The sequence below is a fragment of the Aulostomus chinensis genome, chromosome 14, assembly GCF_037954235.1.
Source record: "Aulostomus chinensis isolate RoL2024-O1b breed Wild chromosome 14, RoL_Achi_v1.0, whole genome shotgun sequence".
Taxonomy (NCBI): Eukaryota; Metazoa; Chordata; class Actinopteri; order Syngnathiformes; family Aulostomidae; genus Aulostomus; species Aulostomus chinensis.
Window position 1 is genome coordinate 11610273 of NC_141333.1, and position 23154 is coordinate 11633426.

General features: G+C 41.3%; 3 protein-coding genes and 1 long non-coding RNA gene across 7 annotated transcripts in view; 1 reads left to right on the forward strand and 3 right to left on the reverse strand.

The window, feature by feature from the left end:
• The window catches only part of tmem44 (transmembrane protein 44), a 5982-nt gene extending 1313 nt beyond the window's left edge, over positions 1 to 4669 (reverse strand). The window contains exons 1-9 of one of the 3 annotated variants that reach the window (XM_086224113.1): positions 4382 to 4669; positions 4183 to 4306; positions 4036 to 4114; positions 3468 to 3625; positions 3227 to 3313; positions 2970 to 3140; positions 2508 to 2654; positions 1867 to 1923; positions 1618 to 1746 (exon numbers count right to left, since the gene is read on the reverse strand). In XM_086224113.1, the coding sequence (XP_086080239.1) occupies positions 1618 to 1746; positions 1867 to 1923; positions 2508 to 2654; positions 2970 to 3140; positions 3227 to 3313; positions 3468 to 3625; positions 4036 to 4114; positions 4183 to 4306; positions 4382 to 4560 (1131 nt within the window). In that variant the 5' untranslated portion in view covers positions 4561 to 4669. Of the gene's footprint in view, positions 1 to 1617; positions 1747 to 1866; positions 1939 to 2507; positions 2655 to 2969; positions 3141 to 3226; positions 3314 to 3467; positions 3626 to 4035; positions 4115 to 4182; positions 4307 to 4381 lie in introns of all 3 variants that reach the window. The other 2 variants (XM_086224112.1, XM_086224114.1) reach the window with 2 other exon arrangements.
• Positions 4670 to 5088: 419 nt separating this feature from the next.
• Positions 5089 to 12065, reverse strand: lsg1 (large 60S subunit nuclear export GTPase 1). 2 transcript variants are annotated; one of them, XM_086223683.1, is made up of 15 exons: positions 11997 to 12065; positions 11642 to 11759; positions 11026 to 11152; positions 10788 to 10908; positions 10618 to 10704; positions 10424 to 10510; positions 10257 to 10317; positions 9832 to 10008; positions 9355 to 9699; positions 8996 to 9097; positions 8755 to 8898; positions 7124 to 7247; positions 6880 to 6959; positions 6603 to 6770; positions 5089 to 6513 (listed from the first exon to the last, which is right to left on the reverse strand). In XM_086223683.1, the coding sequence occupies exons 2-15, from the start codon at positions 11738 to 11740 to the stop codon at positions 6334 to 6336; spliced, it is 1902 nt and encodes a 633-aa protein (XP_086079809.1). In that variant the 5' UTR covers positions 11741 to 11759; positions 11997 to 12065; the 3' UTR covers positions 5089 to 6333. The 2 variants fall into 2 exon arrangements, with proteins under 2 accessions (XP_086079809.1, XP_086079808.1); XM_086223682.1 differs by lacking the exon at positions 11997 to 12065 and adding an exon at positions 11869 to 11893.
• Positions 12066 to 13095: 1030 nt separating this feature from the next.
• Positions 13096 to 15037, forward strand: fam43a (family with sequence similarity 43 member A). Its single transcript, XM_086223926.1, has 2 exons — positions 13096 to 13158; positions 13273 to 15037. The coding sequence occupies exon 2, from the start codon at positions 13306 to 13308 to the stop codon at positions 14344 to 14346; it is 1041 nt and encodes a 346-aa protein (XP_086080052.1). The 5' UTR covers positions 13096 to 13158; positions 13273 to 13305; the 3' UTR covers positions 14347 to 15037.
• A 3940-nt stretch (positions 15038 to 18977) lies between these two features.
• LOC147249742 (uncharacterized) overlaps positions 18978 to 23154 on the reverse strand; it is a 50993-nt gene continuing 46816 nt past the window's right edge. The window contains exons 7-8 of the long non-coding RNA XR_015119351.1: positions 21300 to 21357; positions 18978 to 19466 (exon numbers count right to left, since the gene is read on the reverse strand). This is a non-coding gene — a long non-coding RNA (uncharacterized LOC147249742). The remainder of the gene's footprint in view (positions 19467 to 21299; positions 21358 to 23154) is intronic.

Below are 23154 nucleotides of genomic sequence, written 5' to 3' on the forward strand. Positions count from 1 at the left end.
CTCTTGTGTATAGGGATTAAATATTAGACAATGAGCAAAGTTGAATGGAAACCTTTTGTCCATTATATCACCAAGTAAACAGGATCAGTCCCTCCTTTTCTTCTTTCCACGTGTTGTTAGACATAACAGACGCTAACAATTTACCAGCTCTTTGCAACAAAAGTCCGTGGACCAAAGGCTTGTTATAGACTAAAGGTCACCGAAGACAAATAAGGAGTGAAAACCTTGAAGATGCTGCATTGTGGGAGTAAACGCCACACAATGAAATTGAGGAAGAAGAATAGTCCCACCGCCAACTTGACAAAGTACATACAGAAGAATTAAAGTGAAACCTGACCCTAAAAGTATTTTGTCTTCCGAGTACTCAAACATAGGTGTCTTGTGCTCATGAAAGTGTTTTTTTTTTCCCCATCTGGCATTATTTATTTGAATCCAGCTGTGAGCATCATGGCTACAAAAGCCCTATCACATTTCCAAGTTGAGAAATTAAAAAAAAAATAAATTCCCATCTTACTGGTTTCGCCAGTGCTGGGCCCAACAAGAGGATAATGCCCCGTCTCACCTCACTTAATAAGACCCCACTCTGCTCACAATCAGCTCCATGCACTTTTACCCAGAATCCCATCCACACACAAGACACTCAGTGGAGTTTGACTAATCAATCCTTTAAAAAAAAAAAAAAAAAGAAAGAAAGAAATTGCTGACTTTTGTCCTCTCAGACAAACCTCTTAAGACCGGCTGACTTACTTCCCTCATAGTCATGTGAAAAGCACCAAAGCAGAATATTTTCACGGTGACTTCGCCTTTTGAGGTGTAGTCTGAGTGTCAGATTTTCATTAGCAGAATTATAAAGTGTAACATGTGACATGATTAAATATTGAGTCTTTCAGGGTCAACTGCCGAGAGAGGCAGAGTATGATGGTCTGGTGATGCCTTTTGTGGGTCGGATTGAGAATTGAGGAAGAAACCTTTCAGGGGCAGTGATTTAAGCTCTATCCAAGGGTATATTTTTGCCACAGATTTATGAAAGGGACAGAATCTAAAGAGACTGTGATTCCAATTTCACACACTTTTATCACACTGAGGAAAAAACAACAACAGGCACACGGCAAAGCGACTAACACTTTGTAACTAGACTTTTACTTATTGATTAGCTTTCAATCCGGGTTGTGCAGAGAAACTGATATCAATACAACACAGGATGCTTGGAGCTTCCTGGAAGGCTTTCCAATCGCTTCCACATTCTCAATCAGTACTTCCTGCAGTATCTAAATCATCTTTTCAGTTTAATCATAAGCTTTTAGTTTATCCCCTAAATCCTTTTTTTAAAATCATACAGCAACTTTGTTTTTGAAAGGTGCCGTATCAATAAAGTTACCATTTCAAATTAAAATGGTGTCAAAGCAGTTCACACAAGGTGATCAACTCCAGTTACAGAAGCTGCAGTCAAAAACACATTCATTGATACGTGGTATTTTCAAGGTAGTCATGCACCACCTAGTGGCACACTGTCCAACATACACTTCATAGATTTTATTTGTTTTCATACTGCATTTTCAATTTTGCCTCCACATTCTAAGAAAATGAGAAACTGCTCACCAACAGAAGCTCACCCACCTCTAGATCAGAGCTGACAAGCGAAGAGTCACAGAGGGAATCTGAAGAGCAGAAGCTGTCGACTCTGATCACTCGCACTGTCCTGTTCAGAGACTGGTCATCCACCTCTTTCACCTCCTTCAGGCAAATCTGTCAATACGAACATGAGATTTAGATATTCGGATCTGAAAAGGTAAACACGACCACTTAACCAGGAGGAGAGAAAATATGCAGTGACAGTTTTCATATTAAGAGAGCAACTTTGCTTACTTGTCTGACATTAACGTCCATATAACGACCGATCTCAGTCAACTGGGCATTTTTTGCCTTTGAAGAAAAAGACTGGAAGGTAAAATCAAAGCCATAACAATGACATAAGAGAGAAATCATGACTGGCGCTTCTTTGTTTATTCACATTACAACTACGGAGTTAGTGGCCGTCTTGCAACCTAAGGGTCAGCCTAAGTATCCTAAGATACTGATTCCCCAATTGCTTCTGATGGCCCTGTGACGAACTGGCGACCTGTCCAGGGTGACACTCAATGTCAGCTGGGAAAGGTTCCAGCCCCCCCACGATGCTTAATGGGGAAGCAGTGTAGAAAACGGATAGAAGGATAGTATATATAACATGTGTTTTTCTAGTGGAGGCAGTTAATGATACTTCCACCATAGTGGTTCCACCGCACTCACTCATCACTGCCAGCGCCAGAGGGTCAACGGTGCATCGCTGCCAGAGGTTTGTGCTCCCTGAGTGTCATTGACTTGTTCACTATGAATCAATGCCTACTTCTCTGATGTGAAAAAGAGCAGTAAAACAAGGACAGCGACTGTGGTAGTTGCTTTACATGCAGGGCAGCAGACAGCAGTTGTTGTGTCTACGCAATAGACGTATTTCAAGTTCCAAGCATTACCTCTGCGTAGGCTGGTGAGTGAACTTTTCTGTTTCTCTTTGTAACAGCAGTAGAGACGCCTGAGTCACCCAAGAGGCTCTCCATGTCTGGAGAAAACCTCGTGGGCTGCAGCCTCATTCCCATCTTGCACCAGTGGATGGCTAGAGTCTGACACTTGAGAGTCAAAGATCAGCAAACCACAGCTGGTCTTGAAGCCGGACAAAATATATACAGTCGCACTATGTGGTATTTGTTTCTGCACTGCATTTTCCAGAGATCAAACCATGAGCAGTCTTGTGACGGTGCTTTATTTGGATTAAGTGTTGATGATCTTTGAATGTTTGTTAGTGGTGCCGGTTCACTGTTGTTACTTTTCCTTCGGAATCAGAATGAGGTCAGGAGTGTTTAGATTTTTTTATAGCCTGAGTCAAACAAGAGATAATGTCAGTAAGATGCTCTCAAGGCTACATGAGAAAAGGATACGAGAAGATCTAGGATGACACCGCACACTGCCGACAGCAGCCACGGCATAACTCTTAAAAGAAAGCCCAGCTGAGTATTGTAGAGGAGAATGGCAGCGGCATAAAGAACTCCAGCCAGTGAGCACAACACTCCAGAGAATACGCGAGGTCTCGTCAGCAGCTGTCCTCTGTGCTACGGATGAAATAAGACAAATACCGTTCCACAGGGAGCCATTTACCATTGAGGAAGAATTAAAACCATGACACCACATCACATACTGCTCTGTAGAGTGCAGGGAACCTGGAGGAGGATGTGATGACAAAAGACAGCAGGCCAATGATGTAACCCAGTATTTCACCGTTGTCCTGCCAGAATCACAGTTTTTGGGTGTCAAAGAGACGACAAGTAGTTAGGATATTGAGGCTAACAAAGCTGGACTACAACAGCTATCAAACATTATTTAATAACCCTACATACACACATTTATCCAAACTGCTGTGACTGTGGTGGCTGGCTTACATGCAGGGCAGAGTACAGCAGTCTTCTCCCCCGAAGGGGCCTGTCGACCGGGTTGGGGTTAACCTCGAACTTTAGTAAACCTCCCGTGAGTGCCATCAGTACACAAACGGTAATTAGATGCTGCCTCCTCCGCCTCCTCACCATCCTCAGCTGCCTCTCTGGGAGGGGATTCAAGATAAGACAGTCCATTATTTGTCCCAAAACCTGAAAATTCATTGCAGCAGGTTAAGTTGGAGGCATCAGCGAAAGAGTAAAAAAAAAAAAAATTACAAAAGCCAGACATATATGGATACATTAACATGTACCTTATTTTCTTACATTGATTCAAATATATAAAATGTTCAGAATTGCACAGGTAAGTTTTTTTTATATGTATATTGCCCAGGTTTTATCATTGCAAAGTTTAATAAAAGTTGAGGTATGAATGTTGAGTATGAGTTCCAGTTTATAATTTGGAGCCTGTTTTTACCAAATGGTTTGACTACTGATACTAAATGCAATGATAAAACCAACATTGGGACATTTACATGTTCCCCACAATAGTTCATGTTTTCAGTTTTAACATTACCTTCGCGAGTGTTCCAGCACAGACAGCAGGATAACAAATTCAGAGCATCCAAGGCAGAAGCAAAAAAACCCATTAACACCTACACAGCAAGAAATAAATTAATATATGTCCTGCAAAGGTGAACGCGCTGTGTTGAGGCCATGCTACCTGAATGTACAGCTGTTTGGACATGATTGCTCCGATAGTGCCACACAGATTACCGAGAAGGCAGTACAGGGAAGTCATGGCCCCCGGATCTCCTCCCCGGTGTTTGCACCTCTGGTACGTTAGCCTGGAACGGTTATCACAACGTTGAATCCAGGACGTTTCCAGTAAAGTGAGAGGAGCAAATGGAGGGGCCACTTACTGAATACATGACAGGAGCAACAGCAGGGCAGAGAGAGAGGTGAGGCCGACGGGGACGCAGGAGTTACCTGCGTCTTTGGAGAAGCAGACAGTGACTGAAGCGACGCAAAAAGCCAGCAGACTTGAGGGGGGAGAGTTGGAATCTACTCTCGTTTGAGCCTCCAGTGTCAAAACTTCCATGATATCTGCTAATATGTTTCACATTCCGCAAGGAAAACGGGCGATGGGGGTATTTGTTCAGCCATGCGGCCGGTAAAGAACGTGACCACTAGAGGTCATGAGCCTAATGACGGTGAATGCACAGTTGGGGTGGAGCCCACCTGCCGAAATTGTAGTATCAAGTTTGTTGGTATATTTTTTTTTAAACCAAGTCACTATTAAGGCTGACTTTTAACTTAACTTGTAATATCTGACCCCTTTTCAGAAGTTTTCCCACAAAAAATAGTTAGTTGTAGTTTACTAGTTTAATGGGAATATAGTCTTTTCACTCTAAATTCCCCCAAAAATATATAAAAAATTATGGAAAATAGTTGGAATTTAGTGATAGGATATATTTTAATAACCCGTTGATTTTTTTTTACCCAGGGAAACAAAGTTTATGATTTAATAATAATAACCCTTTATTTAAAGAGCACTTATTTACAGTGTTTCACACAAGGCAGAGAAATACATCATAAAGGCAATGTGATCATAGATGTCCAACCAATAAAACTACAAAGAGGAAAGTCAGTGACCACCAAACAAATAAAACCAGTAAAATCAAAACAATTACAATGGTAAAATTTCTTAAAGTCAAGCAAATAAAACACACAAAACCATTAAAAAAAGCAGTCAATAGAATCATTCGAGGCTCTCTGATAAAGTTATGGGTTTGGAGGAGATTTTAGAGACTGCTGATCTGATTTCCACATGTAGTTTGTTCCATAACTTTGGGGGTCTTACAGGTTTTCAGAAGGAAAAACATTTACTTTTTAAGGTAATTTGATGCTCAAATGTCATTTGAAGGGCCACATAAATCGCCCCCTGCTCTGACATTTACTATTAGAAGATGCCAAATATAGAAACTAAGTATCAGGGCCAGGCACCATTGTTTTCTGCCCTTCACTCATACTAAACATTTATTTCGTTTTTAATCTAGATATGGGACTGGCGGCTCAGCGAAATCAATCATCAATAATGCAGTTAAGTGGTTTTCCAGCTTGAACAGGTCAAAGTGTCTGCTATGAAAAGGGCCCAACAGGAGAGTTTAGCCAGGTAGAAGCATCCTGGGACTTGAGACCTCTCAATAAATCTATCAAATGCTACAAATAAATCTTTCATTTTGGTCCATGTTAAAAGTGAAATATTGATTACAATTGTGTCATCCTCCTGGCCAAAATTTATGATTTTTTTTTTTTTTAAGATTTAAAATGATCAATTTGTTTATATATACTAGATAGATAATACTTTATAGATCCCAGAGGGAAATTCAGTAAATCTATTACTAGATAGATACTCAACAACCAGTAATTTGTGGGGATGTGGAAAAAAAATCACATGCAATCACTTTCATTTTTTTTTAATTCAACACTCAAAGTACATTGACTCAAATCTGTATTTGAGAGAGGGCAGTATTCAAAATACAGTCATTTAGCAGTTTAATGAAGACTTGTGCCTTCTGAAACTTCAGAAAAATCATATTAAAAATCTCCTTTTCAATGTCTGATGAAATCCACTCTGAGGATATTAGTCAGCGTCTGAGCAGTTCTGGCAGATCCGATGTTCAACTGGTGATCCAGTGGGTGGAATGTGGTCCATTCCAGACTCCCGACAGTCTGACCTTTCCACTCTCGCGTCACTGAAGGGTATCATCGACCAACACATGAGGCTACTCCTTTGGAATCACATGTGAACTGCATGTTTTCACAGCAGCTGAAATGATCTTGAATTGAAAGTGCTTTCATTTGCAGACTGTCAAGCATCCAGATGCTTGTTGAGTCTACGCACTTTCTCCTTCTTGTTCCTGTTGCCGTGTTTCTTCCACGGTTTTCCTGCCATCATCTCTGATCCTGCTTTTTCTAGGCCTATAGGTCCGCTTCCTAGTTTGTAGCCCATTACAGACTGAACCCCCTTGGTGAGCGCTCGCACATTTTCCTAAAGGACAGAGATGGAGAGCATTTAACTTCACAATGAACAGCCCTTCTGACTTTAGATGGATTTTCTTATTGACAGGTGTACTGTACCGCATGGAAGAAGCTCTTGTCCACCACGTTTTCAATTCTCTTCACTGTCTTTTTGTTTGTTGTCAAGGAGATGTTACAGTTGTCAAAATCTCTCTGAAATTGTCTGTGCTGTGGCTGGAAGTCTGAAGCGTTGATATGAGGAGGAGGATGGCAGTACAAGAGTTTGCCCTGGAAAGAGTTAATATCAGGAAGTGGATCAGGATGGCCTCACTACCTATGGCTCACAAGTTAGCAAGAAACAGCAATGCAACTGTAGTTTAATCAGGTGTGAACTTACACTGACGTAATCCTTCAGGATGTAGCGGGCCGATCTCGGCTGGTCAGGTTGGCCGTGTGATGTCATAAAGCCTCTCATGTCTGAGAGACGCACAGATAACAAACTTTATACCGTTTTCATCTGAAGCACAGATGACTAAAAAATTGCATCCCAACACAACATAAATACTGACGATAAAACTCATCTCTGCGCAGAGTTGCACAAAGTTTGCGAACAAAAAAATGTCAATGACTGGTTGTCTTACACCCATATGCCATCAGCAGTTCCTCTGAAGTGGGGTGTCTGTCAGGGTCTTCATCCTCCCGTGGTCGGATGATGTTGATGCCGTAGGTGCCCTCCAGGACGTGCCGGGGGATCGTTTGACAGACTTGATTCATCTGTTAAGGGCTGTGAGCAGTAGGGCTGTAGCAATACACTAATCTCACGATACGATATATGATACACAATATTTGTCTCATGATACGGTATATATCACGATATGCAGCTCACGATACGATTCGATACACTTACATCTTTTTCTGAAAGATTTTAAAGGGGCAAAGAGATTTTGGTGACATCTTGTGAGTGTTCCACTGACTTGGATTGAATTAATTGAACTGCAAGCATCAATTACACAATATATGGCTCTGACTGGCAGCTGGCAAATGCTGGACAAAATGAATCAAAGATGTGGAGAGAAAATTAGTTTCATTTATTGAAAATTAGTGCAAATTGTAGCTTTCAAGCTTTTGAAAAGTAAAGTGAATAATGGAGAGTTTAAGTGCAGCAAGTGGCCTTCTTTGGCAGCGTTTTTAGCTTGATACTGAACATAGGTAGGTAGCTACTAGCCAGTCTAGTCACCAGGTTAACTAAAAATAAAATATGACAGCCAATAATTCAATTCGCCGGTGACTATATCATAGCGGGGCTCCATCGCGTTCACCATGCCCCTAAAGCCGGTGTTTTCCACCATTGAATAATGTCTCAAATCCTGGACTCCATTATTTTCTGCGACCTCTGTAAAGAAGATGGGAACTTGTGGCAACAACCGCCGTCGCTGTCGGTTTGTTTCGGGTCGCGCCGCAGCTTCTTTAGCTCGGTCTCAGTTAGCATTTCCTTGTCCGGGTGATGACGTTTTAAGTGGGCTCGCAGGTTGCTGGTATTTCCAGTGCACTTAACGTTTGTGTGACATAGTTTTCAAACCACCATACTTCTGTCTAAATCGTTGCTTTCCTTTTTGTTTTTGAACCCAAAATGCCCCAACACATTTGCGTTTAAGCATGCAGGTGCTGGATTTATACTTGCCGCCATTCTCCTGAATCTCTCAGCTCTAACGGATGAGAAAGGCACCGGCGTCTGGGTAACTAGAAATGCTCTACAGCGACACGAACGGCTGGCACATCAAATTGCTCTTCCTGCAAAGTGCGGGACACGAGGGATTTGAATGGGGCTTAATGTATCGATACTTGCAGCTGAAAAATCGATACTCTCTGGGGAAACAAAATATCGATATATAAATTGCAGAATCGATAAAATTGCTCAGCCCTAGCCAGAAGCTTTTGCTTTGACCTGGTAATACTATGAATTTTATGATGTAAAAAACAAAATTTAAGGACAAAAACCTCCACATACCAATGAATTAAATGAATATAGGAACAAATGACACCACTGTAAGGATGTCTGACGTCACACCTACTGACAACATTTCTTCCAGATTGCATCCACTGGCTGGTAGGGTGGATTATGTTTACTGCGGTTAAAGAATGTTTCAAACAGACCCTACGCACTCCTTTCGTGAAAAAAGCTTCTGATAAAACAATGCAATTTAATTAACAAAGTCAAAAATACAGGAAAAAGTCTGAAAACACTTACAGAAAACAGTCATGTAAAGGATATGAGAGAGGCTGCTGGTACGTGGTCTCTCATCTGGTCGATGGGCAGGATGCCCCAGCAGATCATCTCAGCTTTGGTTGAAACAAAGGAAGGCATGACCAGACCGGGGCAGTCACAGAGGCACAAACCGGGCTCCACATACAGAGTCTGTAACACACCCCAAAAAAAAAAAGTCAATAAAACTCATTTCCATGCAACAGCGAACATTAATTCACATGAGTTTTAGAGTCAGTCAGTCGTGTACCTGGAAGTGCTTTGTGTGTCCAGGAGTTGCTGACACAGACACCTTCTTGTTCCTCAGAATTGTGTTGATGGTCGAACTCTTACCCACGTTAGGATACCCCACCTGTCGTATCACAGGAGGAAAAACAACATACGAAAAACAAATACGTGCTGCAGCAATGAAGAGATTGACTCATCTTCTTTCAAACAGGAAGAGTTCCAAGATGATGATTTGAAGCATTTATTTGTTATTTATGACCAAAATGAATTTCTCTGGGTTTCTGAATACCGGATCAGTTCTTTCGATGTGTTACTAGAAGTAACTCGAAGATAAAACTCTCTGAAGAACATTTCCATCCAACAAGCAACATATTTACCCACCAGCCCCACTGTCAGTTGGTTGTCTTTACACCTTGGACCCCTGTGAACAGCCTTAAACATCTCCAGCAGCTCATCCTTGTGAAGCAGGCGACTGGAGTTGTGGAAGGAGGATTTGTTAGATGAACTAACAGTCTCCTCTTCTTCTCCCTCATCTTCCGAGCAGGTGTGCCACTCCTCTTCCTCCTCCTCTTCCTCTTCTACAGTTATCATTTCCTGCTGCTCTTCACACTCGCTTCCCTCTTCTTCCAGTCCAACTGCTTTCTTTAGATTACTGTCTTCTTTGTCTGGCTGCCCTTCGTCTTCCTGATCGCTCTCCTCACATTCTGGATTTTCCATCTCAAAGCCCTGAAGGAAGAAACAAAACGAGCAAACATAATAGGGTCTTTGCCAGAAGTACCTTCTGGCTCAGGCCCTAAAAAGTAAAATATTCTACTTCTATGCAATTGTACAGATGATGCTTGATGAACAACTGCCCACCTTTTCCTCTGCATCAAGCCTGTTGCTTTCAGCAAGAGCAGACCAGAAAACTGTCCGCAGCCCTTCATTCTCAAAGTGTTTGGCCCAGGCTCGCCTCTGCTCCCTGGTCAGCAGGTCGGCCTTGTTCACCAGCAGCATGTTCACCTTACACTTGGAAACCTCTTTTACATACGACTCCTGACAGCATACAACAACAAAAAGAAGGATGTTTACTGTATGGAACAGAAGCAAAATGTTAATGTCAACTAGATTTATTAAAGTTAGAAACACAACTGTGGTTAAATTAAATACTTGCAAAGGTTTCAATAAGCAATTAAAAGTGAAAAATTAAAGCGCAAATGAAAAAGTAGCTCAACAAGAGGACAAACAGTAGAACAAGACCAGCAATTACAGGGTTTGTCATAGTTTTCATTTCTAGTTCTTACCAGGTCAGGACATCTGAACAACAAAGGATTTCTGGCATCAACAATTTGAACGACGACGTCACTACAGGGAGACAAAGACAATTTTGCATTAAATATCAATAAATGAGAAAAAAATCCTCAATAAAACAGCTTTACAAACAGCAGCAGTAGGTCACTTTTGTTTCTACCTCCTCTCGATGACTCGCCACAGCTGCCTCCAGAATTCTAGATTCCTCTCAAATGGGGTGAGAATTAATTTCTGTTCCTCTTCCAGTCTTTGATGGAAACACATACGGTTAAATTCTTCATTCAGATCATACATATGGTAGTCTTGATAAACGAATAACTAAAATGTGACTTAAGGATGAAGAATACCACACACAGTGCGAGCTCCCGTCTCCACTCCAGGAAGCTGTCCTTCTCTGCTTGCTGAAGAGCTTCTGGACTGGTACTTTCATCCCAGTGGGGACTGAAAACAACAAGAGACACGACAAGACTTTAAAATTTCAAACATAAAGGTTTAGGGAAAAAACATTAACATGTTCAACTTACCGTCGAGGTATTCGGAGGAAATGCTTGTTTTCTTCATGGAGGTTCTTCAGCCGTGTTTTCTCCTCTGCAGTCAATAAACCTGCTCTCGCTTCTGCTGGCACAAACTTGATGTTGAGTTTCTCTAAGAGGAGAAAGAACCAATAAGAAACAGAAAACGTGAGGACAGTGGCTGGAGGTGCAATAAGTCAATTCATTTTAGACAAAGCACACAGTAGAAGTAGTCACAGATTTCACCGACCAGCTACAAACTCTGTCCCCGCCAGTTCGGCTGTAGCTAGGAAGTCATCCATGGAGCTCTGTTCAGTAACTGACTGGAGGTTCAGCCGTCCCCAGTCGTAGCCATCATTCAGCTCACTGGTGTGGAGCTGGAAGTCAACAACAGTCAAATTAGGCCAATACAAATGACAATGTATGATACATTCCAATTTCCAATTAACTATAAATTACAGTTGCAGTACGCAATACAGACATGGATCTCCAACAAATATTTGTCATCATAACTGTATCTAAGTTGTGGTTGTTCACCGTGTAACTCCTATGATGGAATGTATTTCCATCATTGCTTTACATTAACACATACTGTCAGCAAAACACGCACTCAAAACATCTACCCCAGAGACATTTGCGATACGACTAAGTATTCGTTTAAGCAAGTTTTCTTAATGGGGTTTGGCGCTGGTAACTTGTTAGCGTTTAGCGAATTACTTAAGCTTTTAACAATGAACTGCATGAAGTGAAGGGGCTACTAAACATTTCCAAAAGTGACACAACTATTCATTCTTCACAAAATACAACTGGTTACAGAGCACTGTAGCTTTCACGACACTATTAAATCGTTAGCTAGCACGCTATACCCAGGAGTCGTTCCTCTTCTGGCCTCGGCCTGCCTGAAGTCTCTCCTTCATCAGGGCTCTACCCAGTCCGCCGCCTCCGCCTGTCTTCTTCTTACCCATAATACTGATGATACTGTCACTTCACACCAAACACACACAAAAAATATAAATCTGAGAGGTGAGATTACATGAGACGTCACCAAAAACGTGCATTCGTTGTTGACGGAACAAACGGAAGTGGAACAAACCATGTCAATAACATTCACAACCTCGGGCTATTCTGAAGCAGTAAATGTATACATTTTCATGAAATATTTGATATAGAAAATGTGCAAATACTGAAGTCTTGAAAGGAAAGACGTCTCAACTTATTTACCATTTAGTAATCAAGTAGTGCAGCGATGGTACACTCCACTTATTTGTCCAACTATCATATGTGTCCGGAAGAAACTATGCGACTATGCAATCAAGTTCCTCAAACGTAAAATGATTAAATGCCATATAACAAAGTAAGACTATATTTCATTAAAATTAATGTAATGGATCTTAATTTATTATGATTTAATTATCTAATTAGAAATTAACAGTCCAGGAAGTCCATTACTTTCTTTTTCACTGTCAAACCAACGTAGAAAACACCGTTGCAAAAATAAACCACAAGATGGCAGCAGCATTGCACTGTATTGTATGTATTGTATTGTAACTCTACAGTTCATTGCTATTATCACCATATAAGGCCAAGCTATACAATAATCCGCATCTCAGCTGTTTAATTCTACTACTACTACAAATAGAACAGAATGAAGTGCATTCATTGTGCTTGCAAAGAAAAAACCCAAACACATATGTGTATATGTATATATATATATATATATATATAAAACAGAAGTATTTTTTGGGGGGGGGGGTTACACACACACACACACATATATATATATATATATATATATATATATATATATATATATATATATATATATATATATATATATATATATATATATATTTAACCCCCCCCCCCCCAAAAAAAATACTTCTGTTTTACTGCCCTGGACTGCGGATGAAATGTAGCTATTTAGTTTTCTCTGTGACAGTCAATAACTGTCCAGTGTCCCTGTTAAATAAACATACATACAAGTTCATTAAATATCAATATGACTAAAATATTTGAGAACATTCCCAATGTTCTTTTGCAGGACTGTTTTTTTATCATATTTGTGTGCAATTTTTGCAAAATGTAATCAAACACTGATAGATATATTCAAAAATAATAAATCTTACGTTTATTCAAAAATGACGCTGCGGTCGTTTGGAACCAGCAAAGGAAAGTGAAAATTCGGTATGAATGAAAACACATTCCGAGCTGTATGTGTCCATTCTCACTTGGTTCAGTCCCCCCTACAGTCACACGAAATGGTTTGTCCCTGTATATAAACTGTGAGGCTGGTCCTGCAACAGCAGATCGTAAACTGATCTACACAAGCGCGAGGTGGAGACACCACAATGGACAAGATCTCCTTAGAGGATGGACAGATGAAGTACAGTGTCTTTACGTTCAAATTCCTCTCAGCAGCTCATAAATGACTTGACAGGCTCACAGACACTTATTAGATTTAGTAACACCAAGTTTATTTTTCTTTGTCTCTCGGTAGACTTCGCTGCTGTTGATTGGAAACAGCACTAAAATGCTGCCTTGGAAGAAGAATAAGTTCGACCTGATAGAGGAAGATAAACAGTCCAAGCAGAAGGGCTATGCGGTGAGCCTCAACTACTCTGCGCTCACCTCCTTCGCCAAGTCCTGCCCTGAGAGCGCACTCAACAGGGTGGGCGGCATGTTCAAGTCAAAGAGGAAAAAGGTCAAGATTACCAGCGAGGACCCCACGTATACGGTGCTCTATCTAGGAAATGCCACCACCATCCAGTCCAAAGGGGACGGCTGCACCGACGTTGCGGTGAGCAAGATCTGGGGCAAGAGCGAGATGGGCAAGAACGGCACCAAGATGCGTCTGACCATCAGCTCGCAGGGAATCCGAATGGTGCATGTGGACGACAAGGCCAGGAGGCCGGGACATTTGTACTTGCTGCACCGGATAACTTACTGCGTGGCGGATCCGAGGCTACCCAAGGTTTTCGCTTGGATTTACAGGCACGAGATGAAACACAAGGCCGTGATGCTGCGCTGTCACGCAGTGTTGGTGTCCAAGCCGGAGAAGGCGAAAGCCATGGCGCTGCTGCTCTACCAGACCTCAGCCACAGCCCTGGCAGAGTTCAAACGACTTAAACGGAGGGACGATGCTCGGCATCAGCAGCAGCAGCTCATAGGGGAGCAAACCATCCCGCTGGTCCCCCTCAGGAAGCTCCTGAACGGACAGTGTTACTACAAACCTCCAGTGGAGCGCAGCCGGAGCGCGCCCAAGCTGGGCTCCATCACTGAGGACTTGCTCGGGGAGGAGGAGGAGGAGAAAGCCATGCACTTTGAATGCGAGGACATTCTGGACACGGACGACGACTGTGTCACCAACGGTAAACAGGAGTTGACTCAGATTATTAATGACTTGGGAGAGATGAGCATAGGAAACGACGTGCAGACATTGAAATCCGACCTCAGAGTCACCAGACTTCTATCTGGAGAGAGCACGGGCAGTGAATCGTCCATAGAGAGCAACCAGGAGCCCCCTCCTCTCACTAACGGCTTTCAGGAGGTAAAGGTGCAGGAAATTGCCTGATAGATTTGGACATGTTTAGCCAAGTCTCCAAAAGAAACATGTCGCCAACCTTGTGCTGGAGAGTGTTTCTTTACTTGTGCCTCCGCCATACGAATTTAGAGGATCTAGAAGTGTTCATCAAGTGTTCTGGGACAATAATCAGCGCAAGGACACATAATTAGGCATCAGAATGATACTTTAGGTTTGTGTTAACTCGCAACATTAAAAAACAAGTGCATGCCCCATTGCGAGATGGTTTAACCAACACAATCCTTGTGCGCCTTAGGACGCACAGCACTAATTCCATCTCTTTTATTTAAGAGGATTTGTTGTAGCCCCGAGCTTGTTTACCCAACGTTTACCATCACGAGCCAAAACATTCCGTTTTTACAGCACGTTTTGTTTCCTTTCTAAGTGGGTCTAAATAGTCATCCGTAAATCTGCTGCCAGGGCGCTTTTGTGACAGCCTGTGTTTGATTTTTTGCACTGTTGTGGAATTCACTCAAGTATTATGTTAACTTACCATGTACATAATGTCTGTTGGTATGTTGTCTGAAACATAAATGTCATATCTTTGCTGTGCAAAAGAAAAAAATACTTGTAAAGTAAGATGTTTTAAGTATAAATGTTATTTTTTGAATAATAAAATAATGTGGTTATGTGAACCTCATAAAAACCTAATTATCAATAAAAAAAATGAAAATGATAAAAATGTGTCACAGTAGATTTTTATAAGAAACCACTGTTCTTCAATTTATGTGGGGATTTACCAGGAGAGTCTCACATTGGGATCAGATTTGCTGTAATTAGAGTCACGTAGCATTTGGAAACTACATTTCACGCCTGCAGGTCATCAGCGTTATCGCTGGTACATCTCTGGTACTTCAAATACTTCATTCAATTGTGTCGGATGGTCATTATGTCTTTTCAGTAAATTGCGTTTTGGATCGAGGCTGCAGAAGTTATTTAGTTAAGACACTGAAGGCTCATTCATTTGACCGGCCTGAGGGAAAACAAGGGGACGTCACATACGGTCCGAACCACACATGGCTGCTAATGACGAGGCAGCAGAGGCACCAGACGTCCTCTGATACCAGACTGACTGGTGTTGTTGTTGTTTTTTTAATTGTATTATGTGCCTTAAATCAAACATCACACAGTTTCGTGCATTCCTGGCTAAAATTGTCAGAAGTGACATCAATGAAACATAAAAGCGTTCCTATACATGTAATTATGGACGTCTGCTTCAGTGGTCAGGGAAGATTATGACTTAGCAGTGGTGACAACACATTTTACTGCTGCTGGTGAGGAGGAGCTGTTAGTTCCTTTTCACACAAACCTACACAAATGCCACACAGGCTCAGACTGATACAACAGCAATAACTCCCAGATATTGATGTATTGATGTATTGATGTATTTGCGGCATGCGGCATGCACACGTGCTCCTTCGGAGTCAGACATATTCTCACTAACACCACTAGCACTAACAGGGCTGAATAAGACATGAGGAGGGAGAAAAACACTGCCCAGAGGAGGTGGATATGGCGGTTGTTATCTGGGCAGACTGTGTGTTCACCAGCCGATACAATCCCTTTGGCCATGCTGAGGTATTCACTGAAAACAAAAACACTCCCACTATGGATTTAGGAAGAGCTCCACAGACAGTGGTTGGGTTTATTTCATAAAACAACGCTTTTGCATTCATGTGCATTCATGTGAAAAAAAATGCTGTTGCTTGTGTGTGTGCGTGTGTGTGTGTGTGTGTGTGTGTGTTTTAAAAATAGAAATTGTATATAAACTCAAAAAGCAACAGATTCTTAGTATGTCGTGATGTCCAATCCACACCAGTGTCACGGAGGCCACCCATACACGCTGTTAATGACAGTATGACATCATCCGCGTATGACCAGCTTAATGTAATTAGTGGCCAGTCGGTGCTCCTAACACACAAACACACAGTGAGCAACAGGCCATTTATCTGCTGGGCTTCCTCTTGCAGCTGTTCATTGCATTTCTAGTGGAATATTTCTCCCTGACCTACATTTTCATAAAAACGCTCTAGCGTCCCACCTCTGCTAATGCAATCGTGCACACACGATCTCTTTTGGTTTCCTGGATATCAACCATATTTGCTGTTTCAATTATGTGGGTTTTCTGATGAAAGGTGAGTTCCTGACCGATAGAAAAAAGGGTATATATCCACAAGTCCTGTTCGCTTTAAAAAAAACCCTCAAAAACTCAGGTATTTGTTTAGTCTGCTGTCAGGTATGTGTGAGTCAAAGGAAACACATTCAAAAAGAAATATTCCTGTAACTTCATCTGTTGTTTGTCTTTATGACATTTTAATGAAAAGTGGCACTTTTGAGAGATTCAAGGTTTCAAAACAAGATAAACACGCAAGAGAAGTTTTAAACGTGATTTTGTGGCTATTTTATACTTAAGTTCATGGTATGAAAAGGATTGATGAAGCCAGCTGGTGAGCTCCTCAGGCTCAATAAAACAAGGATGCTGTAGCTCCTGGTCTTAAATCCTAGCACCAATGTACAACCCCCCCCCCCCCCCAAAAAAAAAATCCACCACCACATTGTTTGTGAAATGTGTAATTTTGGGACAACATGAAATTCATGGTGACATATTCTAATGACCTTGTTTTTGTCCAGCCAACCATCTAAAAACCAAAAATGTTACATATAAGACAACATTTTGGGACCGAGCAGCAAATATCAAGACTGAGACTTCAATACCAAGAATCCTTGGCGTGTTTGTTTGTACAATTGCCATAATTTATGTCGATTCATTTGCTGTCAATCAGCCACTTGATTCCATGACCAGCTCAGCAGTTTCATACCACGTGTCAAAGTTTGCTTGAACTAACTGTTTAACTCAAGTTCTGTCAGGATTGAATTTATAAACTTTCTCAACACATTAAAATATCTCTCATCAAAAAGTATCGTGTCATATTCTGCTGAGAGAATAACTCTGGTTTGTGTGCCAACTTGGAAAAAAAGTAAATCACAATAAAAGTTTAACCTGGTGGCCAGTGCCTTGCTTGATATAGAAATAGAACAAAGTTTCTTAATCATCTGTACCAGATCACCACCAGAACCCCAGCTTCACTTCATTTTTAAACCTTGCTGCAAAACTCTGTTCCTCTACATCAGCTGAGGAGCCTTTAATGTGTCTAGATCTGATTGCACCAAGAGCTCTGGAGATGTCAGAGGGGCTGAATCAGAGCGCAGGAGGATAGTGACCTTCTCTCCACAGTGGAAACAAATGAAGAAATCTATTGGAGCAGCAGTTGAGAGCAACATGTCCCTGCATGCAAAGATCTTAATTAGACAGCAGGCGTAGTCGGATCCTCATAGGGCAGGTGCTGAATGTGATGCTGCTCTTAGTCATGCGAAGGTGTGTAATTAACAGTCTGCAATTACAGAAACCAAGGTTGAGGTCATTTGACACACAGTGTAGAATTAGAGGTGCAGATGGAACTTTCTGGAGATGATGCGTGTCGATGTTGTGCTTCATAGGCAGACAGTTTGACGGCAGGAGTCAAAGAGAAATCCATTATGGAGCCAGCTTCAACTCTCATTAGTCTGACTTTGACAGGAGCAGGTCTTCCAGTCGCTGTGCGTGTGTGTGTGTGTGTGTGTGTACAACTCTCCTCATGCTCTGCTGTTTTTACAAAACAGATTTCACCTTCTATGGCGCTTTGGTGCAGGAACTTTGTCAACAATAACAGACATGCTCTAATGAATTATAGAGAACGTTAAAAGCACGGTGACACATTTATATAAAGGACAGTGATTGCGTGCACCACCAGCTGTAAAACTTGATTATGTAATCTAAAATAAACTAAAAGCAACTTCAAAGACAAAACACAAGTCATAGTGAATCTGTGACCTCACACAACAGTGACGTCTTGAGCTAAATGCTAATATCAGCATGTTAGCATGCTTTCAGTGACAATGAGGGTCATCACTTTGTATCCCAGGTCCTTAACCCACATGGAAAGAACCTATATGCTGCATATGTGCAACTATATGCAACCTATATGTTGCATGTATGCGCATATATGCCACATATAGGTCCCAAATAGGCTACATATATGTTGCCTATATGTTCAATTCCGTTGCATACACTGTATGTTCATATACAGGCCATATAGTCTCCTACTGTATATATCTTGTTTATATCCACATACTGTATATGTCATATATACTCATAATACAGGGCATACAGGTCCCCTATATAGCTTATCTATCAACATATAGGCCCTATATGTTCATAATACAGGGCATATAGGTCTCCTACTTGCTGTCATGCCATTGAAAAGGCATAATCTTTATACCTTCATCCCAAAGACATGGCTAGTAAGGCCCTTCTCTACCTACTAGTAGGTACAGGAGGCTGTGATCGCCTGTTCATTTGGTTGACCCAATGTTATTAATACCCAGTAGGCACAGTAGGCTTGCTATGGAGGTTTTTTTTTTTTCCAACTCATTGAAAAAGTGTTGTTTACAATATTACAATATTATCATTTTTATAATTAAAACCTGAACTATAGAACTAAATATATGGAAGATTGTCCATTAAACACAAAAAAAAAAACTAGGATATTTAATTTTGTATTTTTTTTATTTTTTTACGTCGTGCAACATGGCCAGTTTAGAGAGCAAAAATTATTCAAGTAGCAAGTAAGTTGGGTATAGCAGTTGGGCACTGCTATAAACAGCAAGCTCACCGAGTTACGCCGCCTGCACAAGAAGCAATGAATTATCTTTTTTTTCTCGTTTGTTTTGAGAGGATGTTTTATTATTTTTGTTCTGCTAGTATGTGAATAAAGTTATGTTAGAGTTAAAGACATACTGGGTTTTGACAACGGTACATAAAGGCATATTGTTTTTAAATTGCGGATTTCACTTGGGGAAAGAATCGATATGTATGTCATATAGGTCCACATATAGATTTGACATATAAGTGTACCGGGTGACACAGTGGTGCAGTGGTTAGCGCTGTTGCCTCACAGCAAGAAGGTTCCAGGTTTGAGTCCCGGCTCAGACACGGGGTCTTTCTGTGTGGAGTCAGCGTGTTCTCCCCCGTGCCTCCGTGGGATCTCTCCGGGTACTCTGGCTTCCTCCCACTGTCCAAAGACATGCAATTGGGTACGAGGCTATTAGGATGGATGGATGGATATTAATACAGCTATAATCATCAGTGAACTGTAAAAAAAATTGGCCCATTTCCATTATATGTAACCTATATGTACATATAATATAGGAAATCGACCAAACCTTTATTTAACAAATAGGTGACATATAAAGTTTGGGGAATTAATTCCCCAGATTTATATGACACATTAAGACTCGGACCCCATAGATACAGTGCTGTTATAGATGAGCTGATCTCATAGAAAAATGTGAGGATACATTAGAGACTAGACCAAAGACTAAGACCAAACCAAAATGAAGAGAGGTTAGATTTTGTTTGCTTTGCGATTATGAAATATTAACCAAAAACCCACTATGGCACACTGCTTTGGAAAAGTCAATAAAAAGCCTTTGACAAATGTGCTTAGTTTTTATGTTTTCTCCTCATCTACTGGCATTTTTGGACTTTGAAAGACTTTGGATAAAGTTGATGTGTCGATACCTTTGGATATTGAATAAATCAAAAGCACTAGGACTTGGTTAAAGTTTGTGTTTATTCATGCCAACCACCACTACAATCTGATTTACTTGTGTTTTAACAATAGTAACCACTTTCAATAATGTGACATAGTTTAACCAAGGAATATGTGCCTTCCTAAAAAAACAACAACAACAACAACAACAAAAAATCAAGATCCAGACTCATTGACACTGGCATTGATCTTTTTAATACCGTGTCTTGGTATTTAAAAGGGGGAACAGAGAAATGCACCAATAAAAAAGAGGTTCCATTTTTAAAAACTGCATTAAATTTTGACATTTTGTGCTTGGGGCTCTTCCTCTGACTGAATGTGACTATTTCATATGTTTTCTGTGCCTTGATAATTTCTGAGGTTTGGACCCTGAAACATATTCTCTTGTATCTATGTTAACATGCTAATTTTAATATGTGTAATATTTATAAAGCTCGCCGTTGAACTATTTCACCGCTAGCATGGCTGAAAATCAAAAGGAAGCCGAACTGAAACCTTTGTGCCTGGATCATAACTCCCTTAGTTCATCACATTGCAGGTAGTTATAGAATATTTCATCACTGTGCGTTCAGCCACCATTCAGCCTCCAACAAGACTCCAGCCCACAATGTCCCCCCCTTGAATCACACATGCTGAGTGTCTCACATGACAACTCTCAGTTGCTTCTCCTACAGTCTGCCCATGTAATGAAGCGTGTCTGTGTCTATGGATTGAGCCCCATGAGGCCGTGAAACTCTAGATCTTGCAGTGTCCCATTCAGTCAGCGCCGCTCTTGTTTTCCACTTGCTCCGACACAAAAGCTTGGCCCCTGGAGAGTCATAGATTTCAGCCGGGTTATTTCGGTCTTTCCGTTCACGGGGAGGAAATGGAATAATAACAGAGCAGAGGGAGAAAATCACGGGGTGACCTCTTGGACAGACAGCCTGCCTGAAAACAATTCAGAATCTGAGATGGGATCCCTTCGTGAGGCTTTTTGGTGTTTTTAATGAGATATCCATCCACATGTTTTGTGTAGGAGGAGATTTGAGGCACAGTCATGCCCCCGTAATGCTTTTTCTGTTCAGCGTTTGAGAGCGAAGTGAGAGTAGGTTTTTGTGCTACTTTCTTCACCAGATAGTGTGGCCTACTTTTTTGACTTGTCCAAATACAGGGAAACTGTGTTGAAATCCTCATGTGTAATTTTTCCTGTGTCAAATACAGTCAGGAAACAGATGCAATAGCTGACACATCAGCTCTCAAGCTTGTCCCGTAGGATGTTTTTGTGTGTGTTCAGGTGTAGGCGTGTGCGCGTACCTGTGAGTGTTAGTAGCTGCTTTTAACCACAGACAGCTCGGCTCAGGGCACCAGTCCTCTATCCAAGGATCAGAAAAACATGAAAAACAGTCACTTAAAAGTGTAGATATTCACAAAAATAGTCCCTTTATTTTCAGCTGCTATATCGTTATCGTCAAAGCCCGAAAGGCTGCAACTTATGTTTTTAACCAATATACTTAATTTCACCCTATACGTCAATGTTGTGTTTTATGAACTCTGTGACATATTTATTGAAAGTGTCCTGAAGCTTACAGAGATTAGAGACATTGATCAGTCAAACATAATCAATTCTGACTTTTCCACTGGGCGTATGAGCTGTACCAGACAGACCTTGTCACAATTGCGTCTCCACAACTGTATTTAGATCAGTACTATCCAGGGCACGATGTACAGGCATGCTGCCGCCTGGTATCGACAGACTGTTAATGTGAGAAGGGATCAGCAGCCTCTTTGCTTTTACTGAGTGGGGATTCAGTTCAGAGCGCTTTGCTAGTTTGACATCATGGTCAAGGCGTCTTCTCAGGCCTGCTGATCAGAGACGGCATGAATGTGTGGGGTCAGCTCTGAACTTGTTGGGAAGGCAGTTTTTTTTCTTCTTTCCATTTCCACACCCAGCTCATACACTTCCACATTTCCACCAAAATAAAACTGTAAAATCATTTAAAAAAAAAAACCCTGATAATATATAAATATTTATAGTTTTGGGCTGATTCATTTCTTAAGCTACCATTTACTGATTACAAAAATATTGTACAATGCAATTTGAAAATTGAGCAATATTTGCATATTAAATGATATAGAGTAAATTTTTTGGCCAAACCCCCCTTGTGGTTAATTCTTCCTCATTCATCAAACATTTCAAAAAATCCATCAAACTATGTTTCCTAAAAAGTGTGTAAGAGAAGTTTTTCTGCAGTGGTCTGTTCTGAGTACTTGAGCTGCGGATCAGCAGTCTTCAGCAAAGCAGCACTGCTGGGGGAAGAAGCTGATGATTGCGCCCATAGGTGGTTTCCAGCTTACCTCTCCTTTCTGACAGTTGTATAATGAGGGTCGATACCCAGAATTGAACTCTTCACCATGCCCCCCCCCCCCCCGCCCCCATCAGGAGGTCAGAAGACTGAATATCACAAGAACCTAAAAAGAAAAGCACTTTTCAGACTGTCAGAATCATGTACCTACCCTTAAAGAGAATGTAAACAAAATACAGCCTTTTGTTTGTAAAAGATCCCAGCGATAATGTCACCCTGCCTGACAACCTTTCTGTCACGTTGCACATGACTATACAAAGGTCTGGTGTATAATTGGAAATATGGATCTGCATTATGGTTGGGACCTTATGACATGATGTGAGAGGAGCGATGAGAATCTCCATGAATCATCATTCCTAAACTGGGGTACACCATGATTTATGTTTTCCCCACCTACATTCTGTGAAGACGTGCTCCTGCTCTTCCACTGACAGGATCTCAGTTAACATGCCTAAGCTAGGCACCAAGTAGTCACCCCTCAGAGCCAGAGCAGGGCTGGAGGTGTGACTGTTTGGGATGCCTGTTTCTCCTGGGTAGGGAGAGAGTAATATTGGGTGCTGAAGTGCCAAACTTAAACAAATGTGGGTAGTTGAAACTACCTCACCTCACACCCATAGATGCAGTACAGCAGCTGTAGACTGTCTGGATTCACTGGTTGAAGGCTAGGAGAATGTTGCTTGAGAGTTAGATTCAGCAGTCGGGGATCATGGAAGGTTTGGATGCACCAGAGAGAAGGTCAGGGGTCTGGGGTTAGGACATGGCTGGCCTGACCTGAGAAATGGAAGTGACGAACTCTACCAAGACAT